General features: G+C 41.6%; 2 protein-coding genes across 5 annotated transcripts; one reads left to right on the forward strand and one right to left on the reverse strand.

Annotated features, from left to right (window-relative positions):
* Window positions 1-231: 231 nt before the first annotated feature.
* On the forward strand, window positions 232-14,772 carry GLYATL3 (glycine-N-acyltransferase like 3). Of its 4 annotated transcripts, XR_005105117.1 has the most exons (8): window positions 232-304; window positions 3,686-3,771; window positions 4,221-4,328; window positions 5,548-5,674; window positions 6,394-6,520; window positions 7,408-9,993; window positions 10,128-10,297; window positions 12,643-14,772. XR_005105117.1 is itself a non-coding variant. In XM_037393133.1 (6 exons), exons 2-6 carry the CDS (start codon window positions 3,694-3,696, stop codon window positions 8,012-8,014), a joined length of 1,047 nt encoding a protein of 348 aa, XP_037249030.1. In that variant the 5' UTR covers window positions 232-304; window positions 3,686-3,693; the 3' UTR covers window positions 8,015-10,401. The 4 variants fall into 4 exon arrangements, 1 of the variants encoding a protein (XP_037249030.1); XR_005105115.1 differs by having other exon boundaries at window positions 7,408-10,297; XR_005105116.1 differs by having other exon boundaries at window positions 7,408-10,284.
* Window positions 14,773-15,489: 717 nt separating this feature from the next.
* On the reverse strand, window positions 15,490-26,184 carry LOC119150296 (cytochrome P450 2K6-like). The gene is made up of 9 exons (XM_037392710.1): window positions 25,799-26,184; window positions 23,843-24,005; window positions 23,131-23,280; window positions 22,678-22,838; window positions 21,678-21,851; window positions 20,970-21,111; window positions 20,073-20,257; window positions 19,729-19,870; window positions 15,490-18,051 (listed from the first exon to the last, which is right to left on the reverse strand). The coding sequence occupies exons 1-9, from the start codon at window positions 25,982-25,984 to the stop codon at window positions 17,864-17,866; spliced, it is 1,491 nt and encodes a 496-aa protein (XP_037248607.1). The 5' UTR covers window positions 25,985-26,184; the 3' UTR covers window positions 15,490-17,863.
* Between the last annotated feature and the right edge of the window lie 630 nt (window positions 26,185-26,814).

A 26,814-nucleotide genomic window follows, 5' to 3' on the forward strand; every position in this document is an offset into this window, starting at 1 on the left:
ATTACTTCAATAAAAAAAGACATTCACACTTGGTTTATCCCACCTCCAAGGTATGACCACCCCTCACCGAGCATGCGCTTTCTATTTTTTATCAGCTGTATCTTTAAACAAGAAGCGAGAGAATTTTACACCAATCAGTAATATAAGAATGTATGCCTACAGTCACTCAAGCTCCACCTGAGAGTAAAGAAAAGTATAAAAGGTGAATGAATGAGCGGAGAAGCGGGGGAGCACTCCATTGGAACTTCTGGGATCAGTCAATGAGCTGAACCTGTGTTCTTCCCCCCGTAGGGACACCTGCTGGGTAAGAACTTTGCCTTATGAGCACTGAATAACTAACTCATGGTGGCTGTTATTAGTGATTATAGTTTGGTTGTATATCACTTCAAGCTTGTTTTTGCAGACAGTCCCTACCACCGGCAATCACAAATCTGGTTTTGTCACTATTTTATATTAATAAATAGTGTTGTTCCGTAAACTGTTAGTATTAGTCCTTCATGGGCACTAGCAGTTGCCAGCCATGGGTGACATAACCAAATCAATCGGGAAGACTCGTTGAGGGGTCCCCATGATGCTGTTGGTGCATTTTCCTAAACAAGTCAATCGAATCACCCTCCAATCCGGTGGGACTGTTTGGTGAAGGGCCCCTGTAATGGGACACTGCAGACTGGTCGGGCACAAGTGTCTCTGCTTTCCTGTGGCACTGATAGATCAAACACAGGGGTCGAGGAAAATTTCCCCGCTCCTGCCTTCCATGTGACACCTTGTAAATGCAGTGTAAAGCTGTTACCAGCAGTGGAGGTGCTGCATTACAGGGCTGGATAGTTGTGGAAGCAAGACATAATTTTATTTTTTCCTCCTCACGTGGGGTGATTTTGTGATAGGCTGGCTGTGGATGTCATTACTTCAGGGTTGTCATACGCACGTGAAGAGAACAACATAAAACAGGAGCATAAATCCAGCCTTTTAGGATGTCTTAGCTCAGCTTCCTTGGTGGTGGATACCCTTGAGCAGAGCTGCAGAATGATCAGATTGTGGTTTCTGATGAGATCGGAGGACTCTTCTAGCAGCAGGTTCACTGTTGATCGGTGTGTGTGGAGCTGTAAACTTGTGTGATTTGACCTGGGAGCATAGGGTACTCTTCAGTTTCACAGACCTTGGCTTCAAGTAGCTAAGTTTTAAGCCACAGATAAGGTAGAGCAGGGATATCAGTCTGTATCCCGTATCAACCCTTCCTCATGTTCAAAGGAAACATCTTTCTGCATCTGCTCTCCCGTAACAATTGGATGTTCCTTCTTTATTGGCTCTTCTGACTTGTTGTTGTTAATTTAGGTATTTATGTATTTATTGTTGTTATTTAAAATTGTGTTGTCAAACAACACAAACAATGTGGTTGTCAAGTCCAAATCAAAAGGACAGTATGGGTTAGTATCATCAAACTGGACAGACTGGAACAACTGAAAAATCGGTCAAAGGGTGAACAGGTCTGCCGCCTCAAAACGACGCTTGGGGCCGCTTGGCTGGGTTCGTTTTCTCTTTGGCAGAATATGTCGCTGTTTATCTCAGGCTCTTATTTCCTTCATTGTATGAAGCTTGCCACTGGGAGTGAGAACCGACTACTTTAATTTCACTACCACTAAGAAGAAAAAGGATAATTATAAAGTATGTGCAAAGCAGATAATTTACTGGTATGAATGCAAAGAGATCAAGTGTCTTAATGAAAAAATTAAAGGTTCTTGCTAGAGCCTATACCATTGCACAAGCCTTTCGACACTTTATTAACTAGGCTTACAGAGTCCCTCCTCTTCTGAAGGTGTGGCTGGATCTGGCTTTTATTTCCATGCTCCCCAAAAGAAAGAAAGAATAAAGCTTTTAGGAGTAGTATACCGGTTTGGAACAATTTGGATCAATGAAATTATAGTTTTAAGATTCTGGGCAAGGGGTCTCATCATTCCCCTTGCAGAAGTGGCCACAAAGAGAGTGCATTTTATTGTCTCCTCACTTCAAGTTCACCATTGCACTTTGGAAGGACAAGCTACAAGACTGAAAGCAGGTAAACGATCAAGTGGTCTGTCGGTGCAGTATTTGTTTTCAGTCTGAACGTTCCTCTAGGCATAGAGGTATAAGAACTGTCCTTAAGTGAAAATAGCTGTATATTCAAACACATATCAACGCTGCTTTAGGTGTAGTTGCATGTATACTGCTGTGCTGTGGCGTAGGCAGTTGTTTCTCTGTTAAAGCCTTGTCGCCTGGAAACCGGAATAAATGTTTCAAACCAAAACAACCTAGAAGTAAGGTGCATGTTATGAAATACAAAAGCCTTTAGAAAAAAATATACGCCATGCATTCTGTAGAATTAAACAAAATAGGAAAACGGCCAGATTGGCACATTTTATTAAGGATAAGTGAATAAAAGCCTTTTTCTGTGGGTAACAGATCAGACATAGCAGTTGTCTTGGAAAGACTCCTTGACTTAACTCAGTAGAAAATCAACTATGAGGTTAATATATAGTGCTGACAAGGTAAGCTGTCAATGCTAAGACCCTTCAACATTTGTAGTATGCCGGTGCTTTTTATTTCCCTTAAAAGCATAGGAAAATCAGATCGAGTAACACCTGGTTGTTGTCTTACCTGCGATCTGTCTGGTGGATCAGTACCTCTGTAGTAGCCATATAGGGTCTAATAAGTGAACATGGGAGCTGAGGATGGATGACCACCCAGCCCCCTGCCACAGGATGTATTGCTCCATCTGTGATCCTGAGGTGGCTGCTTGCAAGATGTTTGTTAGTAGTAAGGTGGGTACTTGATGGCTGCGATAATTTGTAAAGGTACGTTAAGATGTACAACAAACTGCAGCAAAGGGAAATGCTTTTAAGATTAATTCATGTGCATTTAGGAAATAAAAGAGAGGATGAAGGATGTGGTACTTCTGAGAAACCTTAGAGTTTGAATTCTTTCCTTGGGCTTCTTAAGTGAAGATAGATTTTCATTGCTTCTTGGGGTTTTTTTTGGTTTAGGGTTTGGGGGTTTCTTCAGGTTTTTTTGAGGGGGGTAGGTTCCTTGTCTTTTTTTTTTTTTTTTTGACAGACTGTAACTGTTATTTTGGATGGGCTAGTTTAGATTTACAGCAAAAGTGAAAAGAAAAAAATTACCAAGGCAAGGCAGCTGTTTCACAAATAGGATTTGTGGCTGTCATTCTTGCAGTAACTCCTCTGCTGAAGAAGTTATGCTGCGGGATGAGCTGTCCCAAATCATAGCCTAAAAAGTTAAAGGCTGAATTAACATAGTACATCCAGGCTTCAAAAAAAAAGAAATCAGTAGAATGTATTTTCACAGGTTTTACCAGCAAAAGCTAACACGATTTTGTGGGGCATATGTGAGAAAGCCCTCTTTTTGAACCTATCTGTAAGTGACCTGCCTGATGTTGCACAAGAAACCTCGTATAGAATAACAGATTAAGCCCAGGATTTTCTGACTCCAACTTGGTCTGCCGAACACCATTCCATCTTGCTGCTCTGTGCACATCCAGATATTGAAAAAAAACTATTCCCAAAACGCTTTCCATAGGAAAATGGAAACAGGGCATTTGTGGGAGCTATTGTATTTTATGAAATTAGCAATTATGCCACTCAGTCCCTCCACATTATTGCTTTTCTGAGTGACTCTACCTTGTGTGTGTTCCCAGCAAGAAAGATGCTGGTGCTCAACTGTTCCACGAAGCTGCAGATGCTGGAGAAAATGCTAAGGTGGAGTTTCCCTGAGTCCCTCAAGGTAACACAGTGCTGAGATGTTGTTTTCTGTGGAGTTTCCGTAAGTGAATCGGGACATTTGTTGGGGAACCAGAGTTGTGGGGAGAGGGTTGTGGTTTTTCTGGACAGACTGGTATCTGCTGTATAGATGACTACACCTGAGATACCTGTTTGGCCCCACTTACTAACCCAAATCCACATACTTAAGTAAAGAAAGAAGCAAACTGGTCCACCTCCTCTCCAAAGTAATGAAGGCTGGCCTAGTTAGACAATGGTTTATCTTCATGGTGATATGCTGTACTGATGAATGTGTAGGTATCAACCTATGATGTGGGGTGTTTGTGTGTGTGTATGACAACCTAAATGTGTGCTTTCAGCTCTATGTCACTGGTTCAGCCTCTGGTTTATAGCATGTGTGCCACGTTAGCAGGTCTCAAACTGCCTGTCTCCTCTTGGCTCTCCATCCTGCAGGTTTATGGAGCTGTGATGAACATCAACCGAGGGAACCCCTTCAGGAAGGAGGTGGTGGTGGACTCATGGCCAGATTTCAAAGCTGTTATTACCAGGCCGCAGAGGGAGGTAGATTGACATGTTTTTGCCTGTGTTTCTGAGAGGTAGATCCAATGCGACTGTGGCCTCCCTCTCAGCTTTCCGAGAGCTTTATGGATGGAGCTAGCTTTATCTGGGAAGTGTGTAACAGGTGGAGGTGTAAAGTGTAATAGGACATCCCAGTGGGTGCCAGCACAAAGCCCACTATAGGGAGTGCTCTATCCTGAAACATTCTGCCTTGATTTTAGCATAACCAAACTTATTTCTGAAGTATACAGCTGAAGATTAACTTGCACAGCTTATGCGGAGACACATTTTACCTGCACTCATGCCACTTGACCAAAGTTTCCAAGGATTCTTTTGTCTTTCTAGCCTTTGGACAGACAGAAAAAAAGAGTTTTTAGTGAGGTTGTGATAGGGCAGATGTGACTACAAGGTGAAAGAAGGGTCCTTCTGCAGTCTTTTAGTCTGTAACAGGCAGTGTTAAAGAGAAGCTGGGAGTGAACAATGTCTTAACCCCCTCTGTCCACTGTGATGAAGCAATCTCTGAGTCGCACGCATTTGTGAGTGCTTCCCCCATGCCAGGCTAGGAAACAAGCCCTTGGTGATGTAGGCTTCTATGGGGTACTGTTAAATCCTTGGCATTGGGATTAATTTGTCTTTCAATTTAGAAAGAATTAAATCCTTGGGAAAACCAGCTCTCCTACATCAGCAATCCAGGAGTCAGCACAGGACATGGACAACCCCCAGCTGGAAGTTTGGACCTTTCCAACCTGCTTGGGAGACTAAGAGAGTTTAATAGTATTGATGAGGCCAGCCTGTGCTATTTCAGCTCTGGGACAGAGAACAAGCATTGGTACTATTTTGTTTACCAGAAGAGATGAGGTCTAAACATGTTGACCTTGGCAACCAAGTAACACAGTGTAGTTTTTGGGGCAACCAGCAGTAGAAGTGAGCTTTGAACAATGAATTAGGCAAGAATTTCAAGAAATTGCCACCAGGTTTGGGTTACTCTGTCTTGGGTACGTGAGGCCTTACTACCATTGCTGTTTTCTGCTAATATGACACTGTGGAGAGCAACAGATATTTCTACTGTCTTGCTCGAGAGTCGCTACTGAAAATGTCCTAAAAGAAGCCAACCTGAAGCTTTGGAACATTCTTTAGATCTCTGGGGTTGTCCTTCTCCAATGTGAAAGACGTATGTGGGAAGGGAGAGAATTTTTAATACTTCCATATTTTTTCTCCTTAGAATGAGATGGATGACCTTGACCATTATACCAATGCTTATGCAGTTTTCTACAAGGAGCTACAGGCTTACCAGGAGCTACTGGAAAACCCAAATGCAGTCAACTGGGGACAAATTTTTCAGATACAAGGTACAGTCCAGCCTTATTTGGTTTAGAGGAAACAAAACAGACAAAGCCTTCACGGAGTGTAGATCCTGCCATTCTGCTCTTTAGAAAGGCTTTTTTTACTCAAGTAAAACACAAGATCTAGGATATGGCTTTTCTAGCTTTTGAATTTTGTCTATATCATATTCACTGTTACCATTTCAAGTTCTGTTTTTAATTAGATGAAGCTATTTCCTTGTCAGGAAGGCATGTTTGTTGATGTTTAATTTTGCTACTGGCCATAGGATTCTGTAGACAACATGCAGACTGAGGTGAGCAGTAGTTAATGTGGTAATTAGAGGCTTAGTTAGAGCCAGTTTTGAAAGCTGAACCCAGACAAGACCTAAATGGGAAATAACATGTGCATTTTTAACGTGATTATGGATTAGGTGATTCCTTCATGACTGAAATCCTTATGTTAGGACTGGGTAATTCACTGTGGCTCAAACAGAGGGTAGAAGTTCAATGGGAAGGTCACTTGGAGAGGGTCTGTGTCCTCATTGTTCTGGTGGTTGGATTAGATGAAAAGTGTGGTGCCTTCTGACCTTCATGTATGTAAAGCCAGAGTGTGGAGGGAACATAGCCAATAATTTTGGAGATTTCAAATATCTGGCTAGTTCCATTTAAAGTGTACTATTGAACTTTATTTGCCCCCAAAATGCTTTCTTTTTAAAGTGTCTTCGTATTTATCTTTGTATACACAGGGCTCCAGGATGGAATATGTGAAATATCCAAAACTGTGGCTTTATCTAAGCAGGTAGATGTGAAAATATCCTCTTTCCAGATGGTTATCCACTCAGACCCGGACACGCTGCCAGATGTCAGACCTCAGTACGTTTAAGCACCCCGTGTCATTTGTTGATGTCATTACTATAGCAATATATTTCCTGAAAGTATATTTACATCAACAATGTCAGGAAGACTGCTGAGCTTTCTCTGTGACTGGGTCAAAAACCTGACTAAGGAGTTACTTGGTAAAGAAGGACTCATTCCCTTAAATACTTACCAATATTTTTCCTTAGTCAGTCTATCACCTTGGCCTTTTTACGTTCCAGAGTAGTCCCCATCCCCTCCTTTCATCATGAATCGTGGGATCCACAGGTCTGCTTTCCACCTCCTTTGACTTTTCCTGTGTTAAGGCTCCTTAGATTTGATAGATGGATCTGGGACTCCCACAGTTTGTTTTTCACAAGAGAGCTTTATACAACTGCTTGAAGCCTTCTAAGTTTTCTAACATCCCTCTGCTGGCAAGACATTGGTCTGACATCACAGCAGAAGGATACGGAAACAAGAGGCTCCATTACGCCTGGAATAAATTTCTCAGCAGTGGATTCAAAATCCAGAGGGAATCTATCAGTCTTGGAGGCTGAGAGACTGGAAAACAAAACCTTTCCACTCCCCTGTGCTACCTAATATGTCACTGAGGCTCCTTGCCTTCCTTAACATGTTCTCCACTCTTCCTGTAAGGAACAAGGTGCCTCTGGAACGTGTTGTGTGGACTCAGGAGCTCAAACTCAAACTCTAAAATGGGGTGGTGCTGCCCTCTATAATTATTTCCAAACTTCCAGCCTAATGAAATCAGCTCACTTTGATTCCCCTTTCTGATATAGACCTGGAAATCTATTTGACTGGAGAAGGCAGCGTTAAATCTAGTGCAGTTGCTCGGAGAATGTGAGGCACAGCTTTCTGTCTAACACCCTTTGTGTACTGTCTCTTAGGATGGACCCTAACTTAACGTTGGCTTGCCTGGACATCTCCCATGCCAGTCTGCTCAGCAAAACCTGGTCACGGGGAGACAACCCAAGGTGCCAAAAGTACCTTGCTAACCTCATTTGCTGCTTCCCCAGTGTCTGTGTCTTGGATGACAATGGGTACCCCCTCTCCTGGAGCCTGACGGACCAGTTTGCCACCATGATTCATGGTTATACTCTTCCAGAGCATCGGAGGAAGGGCTACAGCAGGCTTGTGGCTACCACTTTAGCTAAGAAATTACATAGCTGTGGCTTTCCAGCACAGGGTAATGTCCTGGAGACAAATATACCATCAATAACATTGTTGAAAAGCATGAATGCCCAATTTCTTCCCTGCCCATTTTTCAGAGTGATTCATACACCTTTTCAGCCAAATCTTACTTATAGCCAAACCTCACAAACCTCTACATTCAGATCAACTTTTGTGCACTGTGGGAGCACTTCGATGGAATTTAATCATTTAGGTGAGATCAGAAATCATAGAGTTTCCTGCATAAGCCTAAAATTGAAGCTATTAACACTCATGACTTCTCTGCTCAGGCAAAATGGCTCATGGCAAATCCAAAAGACTTAGGAATGGTTATAAGTTTAATAGTTTTGTTGTAATTCAACTGTAATCATACTGCTTCTGACTGAAGAATTATTCCTTCTGTATAACCATTTCCTGGGATATATACAGCAGAATCCTTGGACATCTCTAACCCCATCTTTCTGTCCTGGTATAAGTTCTCAACTCTCTCCTTTCCCTAACATGGCCTAAAAAAATTAGTACATGAAATTAAGAAGCAGAGAAACTTGCAAGGAGCAATCTGAAATAAAGAAATCTTTATAAAGAAGTCTTTTAAGTCTGATACAAACAAGTTCTATCTACTGTGTGTCTCCTGTATGCTCAAGACAAATCTATCTATCTATCTTCCACTCGTGGTAGAGCTAAACGTCCAAAGGCTGGATAAAAAGTCTTGTAGATTCTAACTTCAGCACATAGGTGTTTTATCACAAGTCAGGACAGCTTGCTAGAAGTCATTTCTATCAATTCTATCAGTAAATAACTCCAAATGCTTTTCAGATGCTCCTTCCAGGAGTGGAAGTAAGTCTCGCTATTTTCACACCAGCCTAAAAGCTCACTTAAAATTTGGCAGAGGCTGTGATACCTATATTGTCCCTCAGTCAAGTGTCCAAATATAGACATGTATTGGGAGCAAAACCGAGGATGCTATCACTGAAGGCCATGGGAGGGCAGATGGAAGTCATGTATATGCCAAAGCTGATAAGACTTTTGCACAGGAACCTACTAGGGGGATAATGACATGACTAAGGTTGTTCCTTGAGCAGCACAACTATCAAAGACAGGTTGCCTATGATATAAAATACAACAGAGCCTCTATTCACTTGGCTGAAGGCAAGTAGTGCCCTTCCTCATCAGAAGGCAACAAATCTCTGTATGTCACATTTGTTAACCCTGTGCAGGTATCTCCAGTGCTGCATGGTGTCTGAAATGACGCTAAAGGCAGGGTTCAGTCACTGCTGAACAAACCTAAGTCTATTCAGGTTGAGTCAAATTGTTGTCTAGGCTCCACTGTCTGTATTCAGAAGAATAATGAATAACGACAAAGAATAATGACCACTGACTAATGACAGTGTAGATTAAACCTCTACTTACTTGCCTAGGCATGGGTGTCTAGTCCAACTTTAGGCATCTTAGAATATTTGATATACCTTTCTGACATTCAGAGGCCCAGTGGGAGACCAACACTCTTCTGGGCTACTCATTGAGCATCAGCTGTCATAAAGCATCTCAAAGATGCTCAAAATACTCAAGAGCTAGCCAACTGAATTATGTCACTGGGGCACATACAAACACTTGCAGTCAGACACCGAAATTTGTGTGCCTGAATTTGTAGCTGAATCCTGCCAATTGCACATGCTTTTAACTACCAGCATGTGTCTTGAGGTACCACCAACACGCAGCATAGGAAGAGCAGCTCTGAAATTTTTTCTTGCTGGAGGTCATCAACTTCTGCTGATCGAGGCAGTTGATTCCAGAGGATGTTCATAACTTTTAGTATTTCTGTTGGATCCTGGAACTGTATAAATTACTAGTCTGAACCACCTCTTTCAGCACCTTGCAGAAGATTGTTTAAAATGGGAGGACTTTTGTTTTACAGGGCACCTGGTCCAGTACACTGACTCTCTTTTATATTTTAAGAATCACTAGACTTTGTTATTTAGTCAGTATTTCTTAGCTTTCTGTGTTACAGCATGTCTATTTACAAATATATCCCCAGAGAAAAGTGAAGCGGTAATGCAGTGGTGATTGTCTAGAGATAATTTGCTGTATGAGCAACTTGTCACTGTCGTGGCGATTGCTTCTACAACACCACACCAGTGCCTTCTGCTCATGGCAAAACAGAACAATAAGCATCACACCATGCAAGCTCATCTAAAGACTCTGCATCTCAGCCTGAGATGTCTGCCAAAATCAGATCTCTGCTGGGAAGCAGAACAGTGGGAAGCTTATTATACCATCCTGGAATTTAACTTTGACCCGGAGAGGTACTGTACTTTCTGTTACACCCACGTATGTACAAATCTGTATTTGGATCCACCTGGATTAAAAATCAGATTGGATAAAACCCCGCACAGTCTGTTCTGACTTCATGATCTGACTCTGCTTTGATGTCCTGCAGTCCCTTCCAGCCTGAATTAGCCTGCGGTCCCCTGAGCCTGTGAACTTGTTGGCATTCTCATTTGGCACTGCAGTTTCACACCCGGGATTTGAATGGATGTGACTGGAAGCAGGATGTGACAGCGAAGGGGATGGATGCCTGTGGATGCTGCTTTCTGGTGAGTTTACTATGTATGTCTAGCATTTGGTGGATATATCTGTGAAAACCTGTACCTAGCACTGCTGGTAAGGTTCCTCACAGACCTGAATTAAAAGCTTAATGGGAACTATTAAGATTTAGCCTTAGGCTTGTGGTTTTCTACTGAACTGAAAGGGGCAATGATTGCAGCACCTCACAGAGTCAGGTCCAGAATAAGAGAAGTCCGATTTCTTTTTGAGAAGGAGATTTACTAAAGCCAGAATGAGAACCTGTTTTGCCAGTCCCACCTGGCGAAGGAAGGTGAGCAGAAAGGTGGGGGGCAGACAAAGGCAGAACAAAGAGTACAGGTGGTGGGAGGGGACCCTGTAAAGCTGTGCAGATTTGTTCCTGGATTTGTCTGGGAAACAGCAAAAGGGAATGAGAGAGCCACGCCGTGCGGGGAAGGGAAACAAGATTGGAGGGGTTAGACCAGGGGTCCTCAAACTTTTTAAACAGGGGGACGGTGCGCGGATGCAGTGACAGGCAGTCATCTGCAGCTGCTTGGTTTCCCCCCCCAACCCCTGGCGGATTGAGGACCCTGGGGGGCCGTGTCCGGCCCGCGGGCCGTAGTTTGAGGACCCCTGGCGTTAGTGTTGGAGAAGCAAGGTTAGGTCCTTCTCTCTACTTGAGAGAATGAGCCATGAGCATCAGAGAAAGCACCTTAGAGAACCAAGCCTATGGGAAGGCTCTGAAGGGACTGGGGAGGAACCGTGGGGCTGTTATTGTTTTCTTCTGATTTTTTCTGATACTGCTAGCCAGGGTGTCCTCAGTCCTATGTGAAAGCTAAGTAATTAGCTCCATTACTGTGAAGGTCTAAGGCAAACAGCATATGCCCAGGAGGTACATTACAGAAAGCATGAGAGGAAAAAATTCATTCTAAACACATTCAAGTAAAAAAGCAAATTGTTTAATACCCAAGATACTTTTTCTTCCTCCAAGGTTTGCCTGTCCTCAAAGCTGCTGGCTTGACTTATGTCAGCACTGTCACTCAGATCTCCTTTGATTCAGGCAATGTGGACTAGAAGCATAGTGGCGGCATACCGCTGGCCCAACAGCTGCCAGGGAGCCTCTGAACAGCAGCTGTCAATCTGCTAGAAATTCAAATAACGTGAGCTCTGGCTTCACCTAGTTTCAAAGCTTGACACAGCACCTAACTGGTTGGCTTGCAGGGTTTCTTCCTTGCATCCTTTGGCGTCACCAGCAATGCTATCTAATGGGTTAACTAACAACAACCTGGGTGAGTGAGGAAGGTAAATAGTTTATGGACATAGACCTTTGGAAGGACTGGATAGCTGCAGGTCTGTGACCAGGTCATGTTTGACATGGGCTAAATCCAGTGTGTCCCTGACAGGATGACAATGGCAAGCACTTCCCATTGCTAAATACATGCCTGGAGCAGAGTAGGAGGCACGTGTCCTTTTAGGGCACAAAGGATTTTAAATTATCAGCAGGTCCTGGACTAAAAATTCCAAAATTTTCTAGAAGGAGGGCAAGAAGTTGAATTGAGACATTTAACATCACTGATGTTCAAATATTATTATTTTAGCTTTCTATAAGAATGTCACTTGTTTGTGCGGTGCCATTTGAAAGTATGTGTACCTGAGCCACTCATACAGGGCTGGCAGATTTGTTTTTTGGAAAACCAAGCTATGCTTCAACTTCATCAATTTTTAAAAACTGAATATATTTTTTGAGCGAGGCAGGGATTCCTGGCAGGAGGGAGCTATTGGCATACAACAGCGAATTTCTGCATGACCACAGAAAAGTGAAAATTGTAGGAAACAGCAGTGCTTTTGTAGTGTGTGAGCAGGTGCACAGGTATATACACTCCTGATTCAAAGGCCAATCTGGGTTTAAGGCAGCCTAGTATTTTAGGATAACTGAATACATAAAGATTATAATCCTTAGTATTTCTCAAATCCAGGTAAAATCTGCCATTGCCTTCAATAGGGCCAGATGCCTACCTCTAGATTCTTTCTCATTCAGCACGATTAGACCATTTTTGCAGAAGCTGTGAAGGTCCTGCATTTATTGAGAGGGAGAATAATTTCCAGGTAATTACATCCAGTGATTATTTGGTTTGAAGACAGAAAACAACCGTTTGATAAACAGAGATACCTCAGCAAAGAGCCTGAGGTGGTCATGCAACATAGGAACCTGCCATATGAAAGGCAGAATTTTAGGCTGCTCAGGCAAATAAAGGTCCTGGAACAAAAAGCAGGGTCAGTTCAGACAAGACTGTTGACTTTTTAATTGAAAACCCTCAAAGTGTAATCAGCACAGGGAACTCAGTGAAGCACTAACATGAGCTTTGCTGCTTCTATTTTCTTGCCTTCAGAAGGATGTTGATGGGAAGAACTTAAAGTTCTCATGGAAGTGGATTTATCTTCTTCGCTTACTCCTAGAAGTATTGCCAGTTAATGGAATGTGAAGAGAAGATGGCTTTTCCTTCATCAAAGAAAAAGTAACATACCGGGGTCTATGGACTCAGTACTGGAGCAGGCTGTGGCCACAGTCTAGACATTCTGATGCCTTTGCAATGGATTTTCACAGAGGCATAGATGATCTTTGTGCCTTTCCATAACTTTTCTTTTCTGGTCACGGTTTGTATATTAGTCCTAAAATGATAAGAATTCTTCATAACTGGGATGATCCCTGCTAATTGCCAAAAATATTTTTGAGATAAATCAAAGATTATATGGTAGTGTGATAAAAGGGCACCTACAGTAAAGAGAATGAATCATGTAGTATTTGGAGTTTACCTCCTATTGCACTTCTAGGTGGAGTTTGGTTTATTATATGTCATTCTGCATCAGGGTTGAAGTTTAGATAGAAAGGACCATCATAAATGCTCATTGACTGCATGGTGGGACAGTAGGAAGAAAAATAAGGTTTACACAAGCAATATCTGGGAGGGCTGCTCCTGATCTGTGATAAGCAGGTTTCCAATGACATGTAAAGGCTTTGGTCTCTTCAGTGTCTATTCCAGAAACTTTTTATATTTCATAATCAATGGAAAAGTCAGGACAAGCAATATGCACATAGTAAAGAGGTGACCTTCATCAGGCATGGGGAGGGAAGAGTCCCCTACACACCCTGTAGTGATTATTCAGTAAACAACGATGCTCTTCGCACCAGCACTCGGCCAACGAGCCCTGACATGTCTGGGTGGCACCCTGAGGATGCCTGAACCAAGGGTACCACTCAACTCCCATGCTACCTACAGGGAGAAAGCAGACACGGAGGCTTGAAGCAGTATCAACCTAGGGCTATTTCGACTTTCAGTCAATTTTAACTTTCTCTTACTATTGCCAGGAGGTGGGAGCTTTCAGACCGCTCAAATTTGCAGACAGTGTTTATGCAATGTTTAATAGCAAATCAGAAGGTTCATTACAAAAGCACCAGCTGTTTGCCACGAGTGCATGCTTTATTTATTGAGGTTATCCATTTACAGAATGTTCAGGAAAAATCTTAATGACCCTCTGGACTCAGGTCAACTTGGCTTAAGGTTTTCCTCAGAAGTGATCTGCTATAACAAGTACACAGAAGTTATTTCTTTGCACATGGTAAGCTGTGTCAGATGTATCTGACACAGATGTATTTGTGAAATAAATTTCCAGGGCTTTTTGATTTGCTTGTAGCATTGTTGGCCTTTCATCATTGGAAGAAGGTCAACAGAAAATATCAGGGAAATGAGAGAAATACTTACAAAAGATTAAATTGCCCCTTTACAGCTGTCAGTGTCATGTGGTGGAGGGAAAGTTGCTGTTTCTTCTCAGAGTGAGAAGCAGTCAGTCAGCTGGTCTGTCAGACAGGAGTGTGCCCAAACTGTCCATGGAAACTGGGCAGACCAACAAGACTAAGTACTTTTCTAAGTATAACTGTGGGCCTTTTTGGTGAACATCAGATGTGAATGAATGTCCTGTTTGTAGTACAACTGCGTTCTGCCTTGTCCTACCATGTGTGGGTCTTGCCTGTAGAAGTTCCAGCCTCCATAACGGCGTTCATCCTGGTGATCTCACAAACTTAAGCAACTGTGCAATAACTCATGAACAATCTGACATTGCCATTTTTCTGATGATGTCCACCTTCTTCTAAGTTAGTAGAGACCTAGAAATGGAGGTTTGGCCTCTCCAGGGCTGATGGAAACTGGCAAGAAGTCAAGACTAGGGGCCTGCTGTGCTCATGAAAAAATAATTTATTTTCATCATTTTGTTTCCAACGTTCCAAGTGAAAAAACAGTGTTTAAACTGAGTGGCTTTGTTCTGAAATGTTAGAGCTGGGAAAAGACTGAAAACCCCATTGTACTGGGTCTGGCCGAGCCCCATAGCAGCCCTCACAGTGCTGTGCTTGTATTGGGGGCTGGAAAGGTGGGGATATCACACCAGTGGTTTGACTGCTGCTGCGCAGTGCTCCCACAGCACCAAGGCTGTCTCGCCAACCTTCCCCCCACACCACCACCACCACCAACAGGCTGGGGGTGGGCAAAATCTTGGGAGGGGACTTAGCCAGGACAGCTGACCCAAAATGACCAAAGGGATATTCCATACCATATGATGTCTGTTCAGATATAAAAGCTAAGAGAAAGGAGGAGGAATGGGAGGCATCCGTTATTTACTGTGTTTGTCTTCTGGAGCAAGTGCTACAAGCAGAGCAGCCCTGCTTCCCAGGAAGTGCCTGAACATCACCTGCTGATGGGAAGTACAGAATAACATCTTTTGTTTTCCTTCACTTTAACAAGTGCAACTTCTGCTATTGCTTCAATAACCTGTCTTTATCTTGACCCACAAGTGCTTTTTTTATCTTATTTTCTCCTCCACATTTCTAATGAGGAGGGGAGTGCTAGAGCAGCTTGGTGGGCACCTGACATCCAGCCAAGGTCAACCCAGAACATCCATTCTGATCTGATTCTATCTCTGAGGATAAATATGTGGAAAAGCCTCAGATGGTAGGTTAGTTTAGGTCATGTGAATCAATATGTATGCAGATGTTTAAGTAAGATTAGCTGATTTGTACATACAGAAACACTCAGGAAAAGACAGTGCGATTGTATCACCTCCCACCTCTTCATGCAATGTGATCATGCTTTTAATTATCACTTTCTTTCTATGGCTTCATAATCTTTACTTATAAATAAATGTGGTTTGTTTCAAGGTTAATAGGAGCAAGAAATGGAAACATCTGATTTGTTTTGAGTACTTTAATGATATCAGAAAGAACAGCTTCAGCAAATGAAACATCATCATCAACTTTAGTATCTTTTCTACAGTGATTGCCTTTTTCAAACCTTGTCTTCAGTGGAACACCCCTATAGTTTCATAAGTGTTTTTAATGTTTAAAATTCAGGGGCAGAGAATTAATTATTTTTATTATTATTATTATTCCTGGTAAGGCTAAATAAATTGTAATTTTCACAGATATTTGCTAACTGATAAAAAAAGTCACCTTCTCCAAGTGCAAACAGCTCAGAAGACAGACACATATAAAGCTGCAAGGGAAATGTCCTGCAAGTTACTTTAGCTTTTCTCATGGGAGCCCTCGGTTGAATAACAAGAGAGGCTGTGAGGATCTGGAGTACTACAACTTCCAGCGCAGCTCTGATTTTTTTTAAAGTGGTTCCCTCTGAGATGCAAAATTATGAGGATATGTAGTAGCACAGTTGGCACTTCAGAGAAGATAACAACATGAGGATACAGAGCTCAATAAGCACCATGAAGATATGCAGCAAAATTCTAATATTGTATCTAGCAAGGTTTAACCATCCTTTGGCATTGCTGTTATGGTCTGTCCTCTACTGGAAGTGGACAAAACTGTATTATTTAAAATAGCCAGGCTGAAGGACTGATTTAGAGACATCTATAAATTTTTGCGAAAAGTGAAAAAAAATAGGCTTCTGTCACCATTACACCTGTACCATCCTCCGTGGTCACAGGAGTGTGTGGATTTATGTATTAGCAAAAAAAAGACTATCAAGTCTTAGACCAGATCGTAAAAAAAACCTACTAAAAGTCTAGCGCATCTTACTGTGTTCAGACCTGAAATGGATGCTCCAGGGGAATGAAAGAACATGAACTTCTGCAGGACCCTTGTAAAGAACAGAAAAAGCTCCATGTTGGGAAGGTTTTCACCTGCACCTGCTCTGTTACCTGGATTGGAAAGTAGGAGGACACGAATTTTAAGTCTTTGCCTCTGGAAGTTTGAAACTTTCTTTTCATCCAACCCCTCTGTGAATCTAGAAACTAAAATAAACATATCTAAATGAGAAGCTTACTACTTCTTTGTAAAAAAATTCCTTAAAATTAAAAGGAAAGTGTTACATCAGAAGAATTCAAGAGGAGGGCAAATTTGTCCCTGAACATAAAAACCACTCACACAATTTTTGGATTCTCATATTAATTTCACTTTTGAGTCTTTAATCATTACTTTATATGTAGCAGTCTGCATTTGAACACTCACAGATGTTTGAAATATCTACATTATCTGAAATATGCAATGGGGCTTATGTGGCACCGGACCTGTCCCCCCAGCCTGGCAGCTGAAGCCTAAGTAAAAGATCTGAAGGTATCTAAAATGGTGCTAGAGGCTTGCGGTTAAAGCAGTTGAATTGTGCTCTGTGTATCAATTCTAAAGTGGATTGAATTTCCCCACGATTATTTAATTGTTTACAGCCTATTAATTGGAATCTGGTTTGCCTATGCAGACAAAGGCATATGGAGAAGTGTTGCTATGAAACACCCCAAACCAAGGGAATGAGATTGAATGAAAGGGAATGTTTAGAGGAGTGTCTCCTTTGAGAAGAAGGAAGAAGTGTCTTGCTTCAGCACCTGCTCTCAGGAGAAATGGCAGGATGGGGAACATTGTCCTTCTAGTGCCAAGTAAAATAGCCAACCTAAGAAAAGCCGAGCATTAAGGCATACCACAGAGAGTCAGCATTGATTACTGCCCAGGCAGAGGAAGAGACTGAACGCTCCTGAAGAGGGAAACTGTTAGGGAGAAGAGCCAAGGGGAGAAGCTGCAATGAGGTATTGGGGAGCATTGGTCTATGTGGCCCAGCTTCAAACCCATCTGTGTGCCAAGACCATGCAGCCCTTCTGTTCTGAAAACCTGAAGCTCTGAACAACCCATGTCCACCAGAGAGTGATAAGCTCTGCAGTGCTGATCTTTAAGCAGGACAGTGCAAACTAGGCACAGCTTCATGGTCCATATGTCTCTTTGGATAAACCGGGACTTGGGAGTGTTGCTGGGGGATATGTTTCCAACAAACACACATTAGCAAGTGAAAATCCAAGTAACAATGTGGAAGCTGAGGGTCTGTATTATTTAGCCCAGATTAGGTGATCTAATGGGTTAATCCATGAGCCATCAATTAGTCCACACTTCAGGTCCACCTCTGCCCTCCCCCAACAGATCAAAAATAAAAGAACACCACTTTGCTTTAGAAGTACTGGGAACCTCCATTAAGATGCAAGGTGAATTATTTTGGCCAAGGAATTAAGAAGGCAGGTATCAAGAAAAAGTAATTTAAACATTTTTGAAACTAATTGATGCTGATTATAGCTCTAGGGACGTGTTACAGCACACATTTTATAGGGTTTGGGAGTGACATTAAATGAAATAGCAGGGCTGAGGTCCAGGTCTGAGATGGAAACTCCAGGGGGAGGGTGGAAGGTGAACCTCTGCAGGAGGCTGGTGAAGAAAAGGAAGAGCTCCATTTTGGCAAGAGTCTCACCGGCACATATCCTCCGCCCTGGAACGAAATGCAGAACAGCCATAAGAGAGTCATTGGGAGCTGTTTCTTCAATATTTGGAAGAAATGAAAACCTCTGAGCAGCATTTATTCTGAGGAAGATCAGCAGGAATCTAGAACACTTGAAATGTCATATTCTAGCTATGAATGAACCTGGTGATTTTTTTCTTTTCCTTTGTCTCAATGCTTGCATGTTGGGAGAAATGTATGGAAATGCAATCTGAACTCCTTAATGCCAATTTTGAATAAAATTTGTATTTGCCTTCATATTCAGATTTTTCCTCCACTTGGTTCAATTTTTGGATCCCAGACCAAATTTGGCTGGTTGGTCTAGATTTTGGCTCTATTAATCTAGTCACAGGCAGTTTGTTATGTTAAAACGTGTCAGGAAAGACCGTGGAGACTCGCAAAGGCTGGCTAGAGTGGGACTCAGGAGGAAGGTGCTGGAGATATCTACAGAGACCCTAACATAAGCCTTTCTTCAAAAACACTGCATATATAAATTTTTCTCAGCCCTGGTCAAATTCAGCAGCTTGTAAACTGCTTTAATCAGAGCATGATGATTCAAGGCCAGAACTAATAAAAACCTGAACTAAGACTTGCCCTTACCTTCCCTGTATAACAGAAAATGGAAAATTAAGAGCTATTGCATGGCTGTGCTATGAAATAAACCCTCTAGGGAATGCCCAGACCCGACACTCCCTGGATGTGCTTTCAGCCAGGACACCTACACTTGCATCTGAAAAAGAAGGTGTGTGGATTGGAACTATCATAAATCCTTCTATGAATAAAAAGTAAATATTTACTATATGTTGGGTGGCGAGCATGACAAGAAAAAGCCGCATTCAAATATCATGCAGAGTTAAAAATACACAAATAGGGTCTATAAAAAATGCAGAGTGTTGTGAATATGATAGACAAATTAGCCAGAAACTGACATATAGGAACTTAACGGAGCAATGACAAAGCCTGCGAAGCAGGAGGAATGTTGGAGAAGTAGCAGTCATCGTAGGGGTCCCAGTCTCCCATGGTTTGGGAAATGGTGCAGGTGTAGAAGCTTAGGTGAATGTCATGCTCTGTGGAAGCCTCAAAAGACAACCCCTTTCTGTCCTTTGATTTTACACAGAATTTATGGTTTTATATAAGGCAACTCCTCTTTATTGGCGCAGTGTATGAAGTCTTGATCCCAGCTAATATTATCTGTGACTGTTTAAAAGGGATGTGCAAAACCAAAACTTGTTTTTTCCCGGGGAAGACGCAGAAGCCACCTTTCCTGCATACTTTGTGTGCAGCTGGGTATGGTGAGAGCCAGAGACAAAGAAACCCAGGCTGTGGAGCAGTTGTGGGCTACAGATTATAATGCAGAAATGTGTTATCTAACCCATCATGGAATTTGCTGAAAACCTCCCTCATATTTAAGGAGGTGCTACAATTTTTCATATATAGTAGTTGAATACTGAGAAATCCATAACACCCAAAGGCTAGAGGAATCACAGGACAGTTGTGAGCACTCTTACCAGAGGTATGCCCTGAGACATCTCTGAAATATGGGTTGCGAAATGATCCCATGAAAACAACAGTGTGAAGGCCAGTAACAAACAAAAGCCAACACTGGTACAAGTAGCTGTTGTCTAAGATTTCTACTTGCAAGGGGAGTAAATTGAAAAGAGAAGGCACCTGCTGAAAAAGGCATGAAAGCATTTTTCTTCACAAATTTTCCATTGATGTCAAGAAAGTGCTCAGGATAGAACATGTCTGGTTTCTCCCACTGTGATTTGTCTTGCAGGACAGAGGTCAGTAAGGGGATGATGTAGGTTCCCTGCAAAATACAAAAGGGGAATTAATTTGTAGGAAAATACTGTGGTGGCAGTAATGGCAATAAGACTTCAAGATTTTCAGCCTGGAGAAAAAGATTGTTCTAACTGCTGTGATGTGACTTCATTAGGCAGTTCATGTTTATCACATTAACGAGGTTTGAGAAAGGAGAAATGCGCAAAGAAACAATCCCGTAGCCACCTTACCTTGGGAATGAAATAGCCTTTGAGAGTGACGTCTGCAGCAGTCTCATGAGGTAAATCCAATGGCAGGATATTAGCGAACCTCTGAATTTCATGGATGACCGCATCTGTGTATGGCATCTGAGTTTGATGCTCGATCCTTGGCGGTTTTGACCCTATCACTTGCTCTATCTCTTCTTGGACCTTTCCTGAGGGAAGAAGCAAGTATAAGTAAGATAAAGGACTCATGCATCCCTGAAACTTATTGTGCTTTACTGATCTAATTTATAAAAGACCTGGAGTGAAAACCATAAATTCCCCCCCAAACCTTTTTCCTTTCAGGAGTCATAGGAGGTGGACAGAACTGCAGAGTTTGATTATTTCTTTAACAGTTAGAAACCTAAAGATTTGTATTTTTCTGCCCTCTCTTCTGCCCAAAGTTTCTTGCTCTGACCAAGAGGTGTCTCAAAAACCCGACTTGACTCCTAACAACCCTGTACCATAGACTGGAATGGAGATGTCAGACAAAGAGCAATTCCCTGAATCTTCTCAGCTACTGAAAGCCTTGGTACAGTCCATTTAACATCTGCACAGGCCTTTGGTTTATTAACAGCCTGTTTCTGAGGGAAGCCTGGACCAATTTCATTGGCCAACACAGGACAGCTCTCTTCTTTTTAATTGATGAGATTTTACTGACCAAAAGACCTGGCCCACACAAACTCTGTTTATAATCTACTGGTAGGCTAACTAGCGTGCCCCTTACTGGATCTGAACCACAGGGCACAGTGATTCCTGGACAATAATTAGCTGGAAATCTTAGCTTTTCGTACCTTAGTGTATTAACTGACATGTTGAGCCTCCAGGTTTCCATTTAGTTCCTAATGCACTGAGTGTAAAGGCATATGTCATAAAACCACTTACTCTGAACTTCAGGATACTTTAGCATCAGCAGGAAGCTCCAGTTTAGCGTGGTGGAAATTGTTTCAATACCAGCAGTAAACAAATTGCTCACCAAGCTTAGCAAGTTGTCATTATGGAAATACTGATTGGTAGTGGATTTCTCCTGAAAGAAGTGGATAAAAGGATGAAAACTTAAAGCTTTCCATGTGGAAATGCAATTTACATAGCTAAACATTTATGAAGAAACAAATACTATATTTTAAATGTGAAAGACAAAGAACAGCTTTGGGCTTGTACTTTGAGAAGAGTGTTGACAGGTTTTGTTTTGCTGAGCTCTGCCTTTACTGGTTTCTCTGTGAAGAAGGTAACCCAGGTGTATCAGAGACCCCAAACCAGGACAGCAGTAAAGCCCCAGTAGTGCTTTTGTTCTGTAACGCATTCTGGTTTTGAAAGAGCCACAAGGGGTGGAACAACAGAGGGTGCAGGTAAAAAGATGCAGCCTCTGTAAATGTATTGATACAGTCTGAACAAACCCTTAAATAAGGGTAACATTTTGCTGATTAAAAGGTGTTGGAACTGCAACACAGTGAAAGATTAGTTCAACTCTACCAGTTTGTTGTATGTGTTCTGTCAAATATAGATTCCCTAAAGAAATATGGACTGAAAGGAAATGGTAAATGCCTTCATATAACCATAAAAGTTGGAATAAATGAGAACAGATTCAATTACCTCCTGCTGTTTAACCAGGAAAGCATCAATAAAACTTCTTTGATCATTTTTGTCCAGGTTTTTGAGATGTTCTATGAAAGTGTTTTGTACATAAGCATGCAATTCATCTCTGTTTCGAAGGAGAGTCTTGTTAGCTCTTAGGAGGAATCCAAGGTAAGGGAAGATATTGTAAATCTACAAGAGTGAAAGATGTTAGAATTTACCAGCCAGAGGTCTGAAAACACTCTAGAAACACATTAATAATATTGTGCCCATTTTGCAAATACAAAGATAAAGACTTAACATTAATGTTTTGTTCTTTAGAACAAGAAAAAGTGACTGGATGAATTCATGGTAGAAAATCCAAGGACCACTGAATACGTGGAAAACTCCCAGCTCCAAATTACTCATTTGCAGGTGTAGTGTACGATGTCAAATGTCAGACACCTGCAAGTTGCCACAGGGAGATGGAAATGTTGGCCAGCAAATTTTGTAGCTTTAGCCAGCTCTTCTGCTAACTTTTTTCTTCTGTCTCAAAGCCTAAAGGAACAGAAGTGAATCTGGTGTCTGTTATTACATGCAAGTATCAGAGAGTATTTATTACTCATTGAGATATTTCAGGGCTCCTCATACAGGCAGACCATATACTCTATAGCTTCTCCCTGCCCTGTTTTCTGAGAGTGTACTGGTTTGCCTGGTCACTTTATGCATGTGAACCATGTTTTTGGGGGAATACTGGTCTTGCTGTTCATGCACTACACGATCCGACCTTTTCAGTCCAGATTTAGTACTTTTCAGACTACAGCTTAAGTATGTTTTTGAGAGACTGAGGGTTTGACTGTTGGCTTCAAGATTCCCAGACTCTCTCTCAAGCTTCTTTTTTTTCCCCAGGAAGTGTTTGTAAACCTGTTATGTCTCAGAGTCTTGGATTTTTTTGCTTAATAGAAACAACTGACTACCAGCATTACTATGTTCCTATGGCATGCAGTGGAACAGCAACAGAATATTTTTTTGTCATTACCGTAACCAAAGGCTTCCCAGCAAGCCTCATGTTTTCATTGATCAAATTCAGAAGTCTCACAAATCTGGAGTCTTTGTAGTCAAATCGGTTTCCAAGTAATATCGACACAATTATGTTAGCAACTGCCGCATTAATTATTTTACTAGCTTCAAAGGGTTTTCCTATACAGTGAAGAAAAGAATGTATTACATTGTGGCAAGAGATGTAATTTGTAAATGTAAATGTAATACTAATTATTACTATTTATTTGTTATGATCGATTGCTATTGTTGGTTATCATTCAATGCTAGAATACCACGCCAAGACACAAAAATGCCAGAGGAGCCCAATTCATCAAATTGATTCAGCCTGAAGTAAATGTCTTAAAAAGGTCTGAACTTGAGAGGAATACTGTCAAGCCTCTGGGCACTTGTTCAGAACCTTAGAAGTTTGAAGAATGAATCATCTACCCACCTTTTTGTGACTCAATGGTATCTGCCAGGTACCCGTACTCCTCCACAATGCGGTCCTCAATGGCCTTTTTTCCCATTCCAAAGTTTCGTAAAGTTGTGAGAGTAAATCTTCGCATCACCTTCCAGTTATCACCATGAGCAAAAACAATCCCTGACACAAAGAGAACATTTCAAGGTGGCAGAAAATTTTAAATAACTAATCTGCAGACATATAATGTAGATATTTAGTAGTAGTCACTTTTAAAACAAGCTAAATTACCTCCTGGCTGAGGAAAGAAACAACTTTCCCTTAAATATTTTCAAGCCTCAACAATAGGTTTATTGCACAAAAAAGGGAGGATAAACTATTTAAAAGGTTTTTGATCAAATCTTCAGAAGAACATATATCCTGAGAGACACTTGTCACTGAAAGAAAGAGGGTGTTGGAAATTCAGGTTTAAACTGCTGATATTCTGGAATTGGAACTGAACTGAGATCTTATATATCTGATGATTGCAGGAGAAACCTGACTAGGCACAAATGTCTTTAAAATTTAGGTAGCATCTTAACATGTCATGAATAAATACACTAAAGTCAACAAAATTGCTCTCAATTTCCAGTGCCATTTATATGGTCTTTGATCTAAAGCCATGTGCCAGCTTCTGCTCCATCTGTACGAAAAAACCCTTTTTTTGAATAAATCAGGATGGGAAGGAAAAATAAAACCAACTTACCATTTCCTTTGGTCAAATCTTCAAAGATTGGAATTTTGGGTCTCTCTGCAAATGCATCTGCCTTGTTTATGAGAGCTTCCTTCACCGCCTCATACCCAGAAATCACTACTATTTTCCTTTGCCCCATCTGAACACTGAAGACCGGACCATATATTTTTGACAGCTGTCAGAAGAAGATAACAGTGATTTACAGCTTTTACAGCTGAAGAAATTCACCACCCTTTCAGTGATGCTTATTTTCCTGTCTGATCTCTAAGTTACTAAAATGTTAAATGATTTCCTAAGCACAGTGAAAGAGAATTGATTTAAATAATGTGAATGTGCCAGCCATTATGATGGCTGATGACTAAATGGCACAGTCAGGAGTGGAGTCATGTTGTGTTAAACAGAGCAGAAATGGTAACAGCCGAAACCCCACATCAGTCAAGGATTGTGCTGACAGCTCTGTCTTCCCTCTAGAACCCCTGTAAATTCAAACTTTGACTCATGTGTGCACACTGATCTCGTTCTTAATGTGCTGCTTCTGTTTGCAGGATAAATCTGTTCAAACCTTTATTACTATTATTGTATAAAAAAACCATGTGTTTTTCTGCACAAGGTCTAGCATTAGGTAAATTCTCACTTTTTATACATGACTACATCCACCATGAATCTGTCTGAGACACAACGTTTAGCCTAAGCTGGTACCTTTTTAACTTGTACACACAGATTTATTTTCATATAACTCAACGTTCCTGATTCTCTTGACAATAGGAGGATTTTTTCCTGACTGCACTTATTTTCCAGTGTGTTTGCCCAGAGGAACAGAAGACAGCTATTTAGCATTGGTATGCAAAATGTTCAGCAACTGGTAAGCAAGTCCAGCCAACTATATGACATAACACAGCAGCAGTGACACGTGTCTGAATTCGGAGTAGCTCCTTCGATGGTGATACAGGCTGCTGTAGCTGTGGCAGAATATAATTGCTTCTGTTCTCCAGTAAAGATTTTCCAGTGCTTGCAATGGTGATGCTCGGGATGAGCATATGGTCTCCAGTTGCATTGATACATTATGTATGTGTCAATATCATACCTTGAGCTAAGCTCAAGTCAGAGAACAAACCTCCTCCATTAGATTCACTGAATTACAGCAGAGACATGTTGGTTCTGCTGGCCTGAAAAGAGATGGAGCTTGCTTTTGCCGCCAAGCTTAGGTTGCTTTGTATAGCTATAGAGATTTTCTGGATACTGCATCTGATCTTTTTTTTTTTTTGATTTGTGGATGTAACATACATACTGATGTGTAGGTGCAAATACCCCTTTTAAAATTGTCAGCAAGGAGGACGTGTAATTTCAATGTCTACATAGAAAGAACTCTAAGAAAGGAGCAGGTTCATAGAAGTCTTCTGGCTCAAAATCAGGAAAGTCCTACAATAAACTAGGAAAGAAAGCACTAGAAAAAAGCCTTGCAAGATTTATTACTTTGTTTTGCTTAGATCTTTGCTGCATTTTCTGGCAACTGTTGGCCCTGAATATAAAGGATATATAGTTATCTCAGCTTTTGGGGAAGAAAGGAGGAAAGGGACATGAGAAGGGCTGCTGAATTGGTGAAGGCAGGAAGCCACAACCCCAGGCACATCAATCACTGGCAGGTGGAGGGAGTCAGACCACATGTCAAAATCACTCCTTATTCAGTTACCTTTTCCTCAAAATGACCACAAAAATAAAGTGAGCACTTGTTATTAATTTGAGTTTAAGGCTGAAACCTAGACGCGTGAAGCTGAATGGAGCAAGTATTACAGTAAAGAACAAATCTTGCTACATTCAAAGTCTTCTGCTCAAATAACCGTCTCCTGTCCTTCGCTAAGGATCATCTGTGGATGCAACACGTACAATAGTAAAAACTCTCTGACATCTTGGACTATGGGGCTTGGTGATATGTGCAATTATGGTACCAACAGAAAAAATAATGACTACCTGTAGGTAAGTCCTGTAGGGTCTCTTCAAATCAAACAAGTGCAGATTTCCAATTATAGGTAATGCTCTTGGTCCTGGGGGAAAATTCTTTCTCCGGTGGTTGTTCCAGAAACCTCCCATTTTCAAAACTGACAGAAAAATTAGGATGAGCACTAAACCAATGGAAGTGTAGCTGCTCCAGCCCATGTCTATTCAGCCAAGTATTTGCTGCAGAAGAGAAAAGGGAAAGCGTGGACTCTAGATCTCAGTCCTTGCAAAAATTTCCCGTGAAATTTGTGTGCTTGCTAATGAATCCTCAGTACGGTACAGAGGCAGGTAAATGTTTCCTAGCCAAGCATGTGTGACTGGGTGAGTGTGTAGCTCACTGTCCAAGTGTGAAAGTCCAAGAACATGGAGAACCACAGGTCATCAGCCTGGTGCTTGCTATTAAAGTCATACATTCTGCATGCTCTTCAGGTTACTGATTAGCTATATTTTCGTCATTAGCACAGGCACAGCCTTGATATGCTGGGAATTGAAATCAGAATGCCGATGCCCAAGTGATTAGTGCACAAAGGTTTCTTGTTTTTTAAAGCACTTAGGAACTGGTATAACTTTGCTTCCATTGAATTCATTAGGAATTTCAAATCACAGAATCACAGAATGGTTGAGGTTGGAAAGGACCTCTGAAAGTCATCTAGTCCAACGCCCTTGCTCAAGCAGGGCCACTGAGAGACAGCTGCCCTGGACTATGTCCAGCTATTGACTGCCTCCAAGGAAGGACACTCCACAACATCTCTCGGCAAGCTGCGCCAGTGCTCGGTCACTCTGACTGTAAGAAAGTGTTTCCTGATGTTCAGAAGGAACCTCCTGCGTTTCAGTTTGTGCCCATTGCCTCTTGTCCTGTCACTGGATACCACTGAAAAGAGCTTGGCTAAGTCTTCTGCATACCCTTCCTCCAGGTGTTTATACATACTGATAGGATCTCCCTGAGCCTTCTCTCCACTAGACTAAACAGTCCCCGATCTTTCAGTGTT

The sequence above is a fragment of the Falco rusticolus genome, chromosome 6, assembly GCF_015220075.1.
Source record: "Falco rusticolus isolate bFalRus1 chromosome 6, bFalRus1.pri, whole genome shotgun sequence".
NCBI lineage: Eukaryota > Metazoa > Chordata > Aves > Falconiformes > Falconidae > Falco > Falco rusticolus.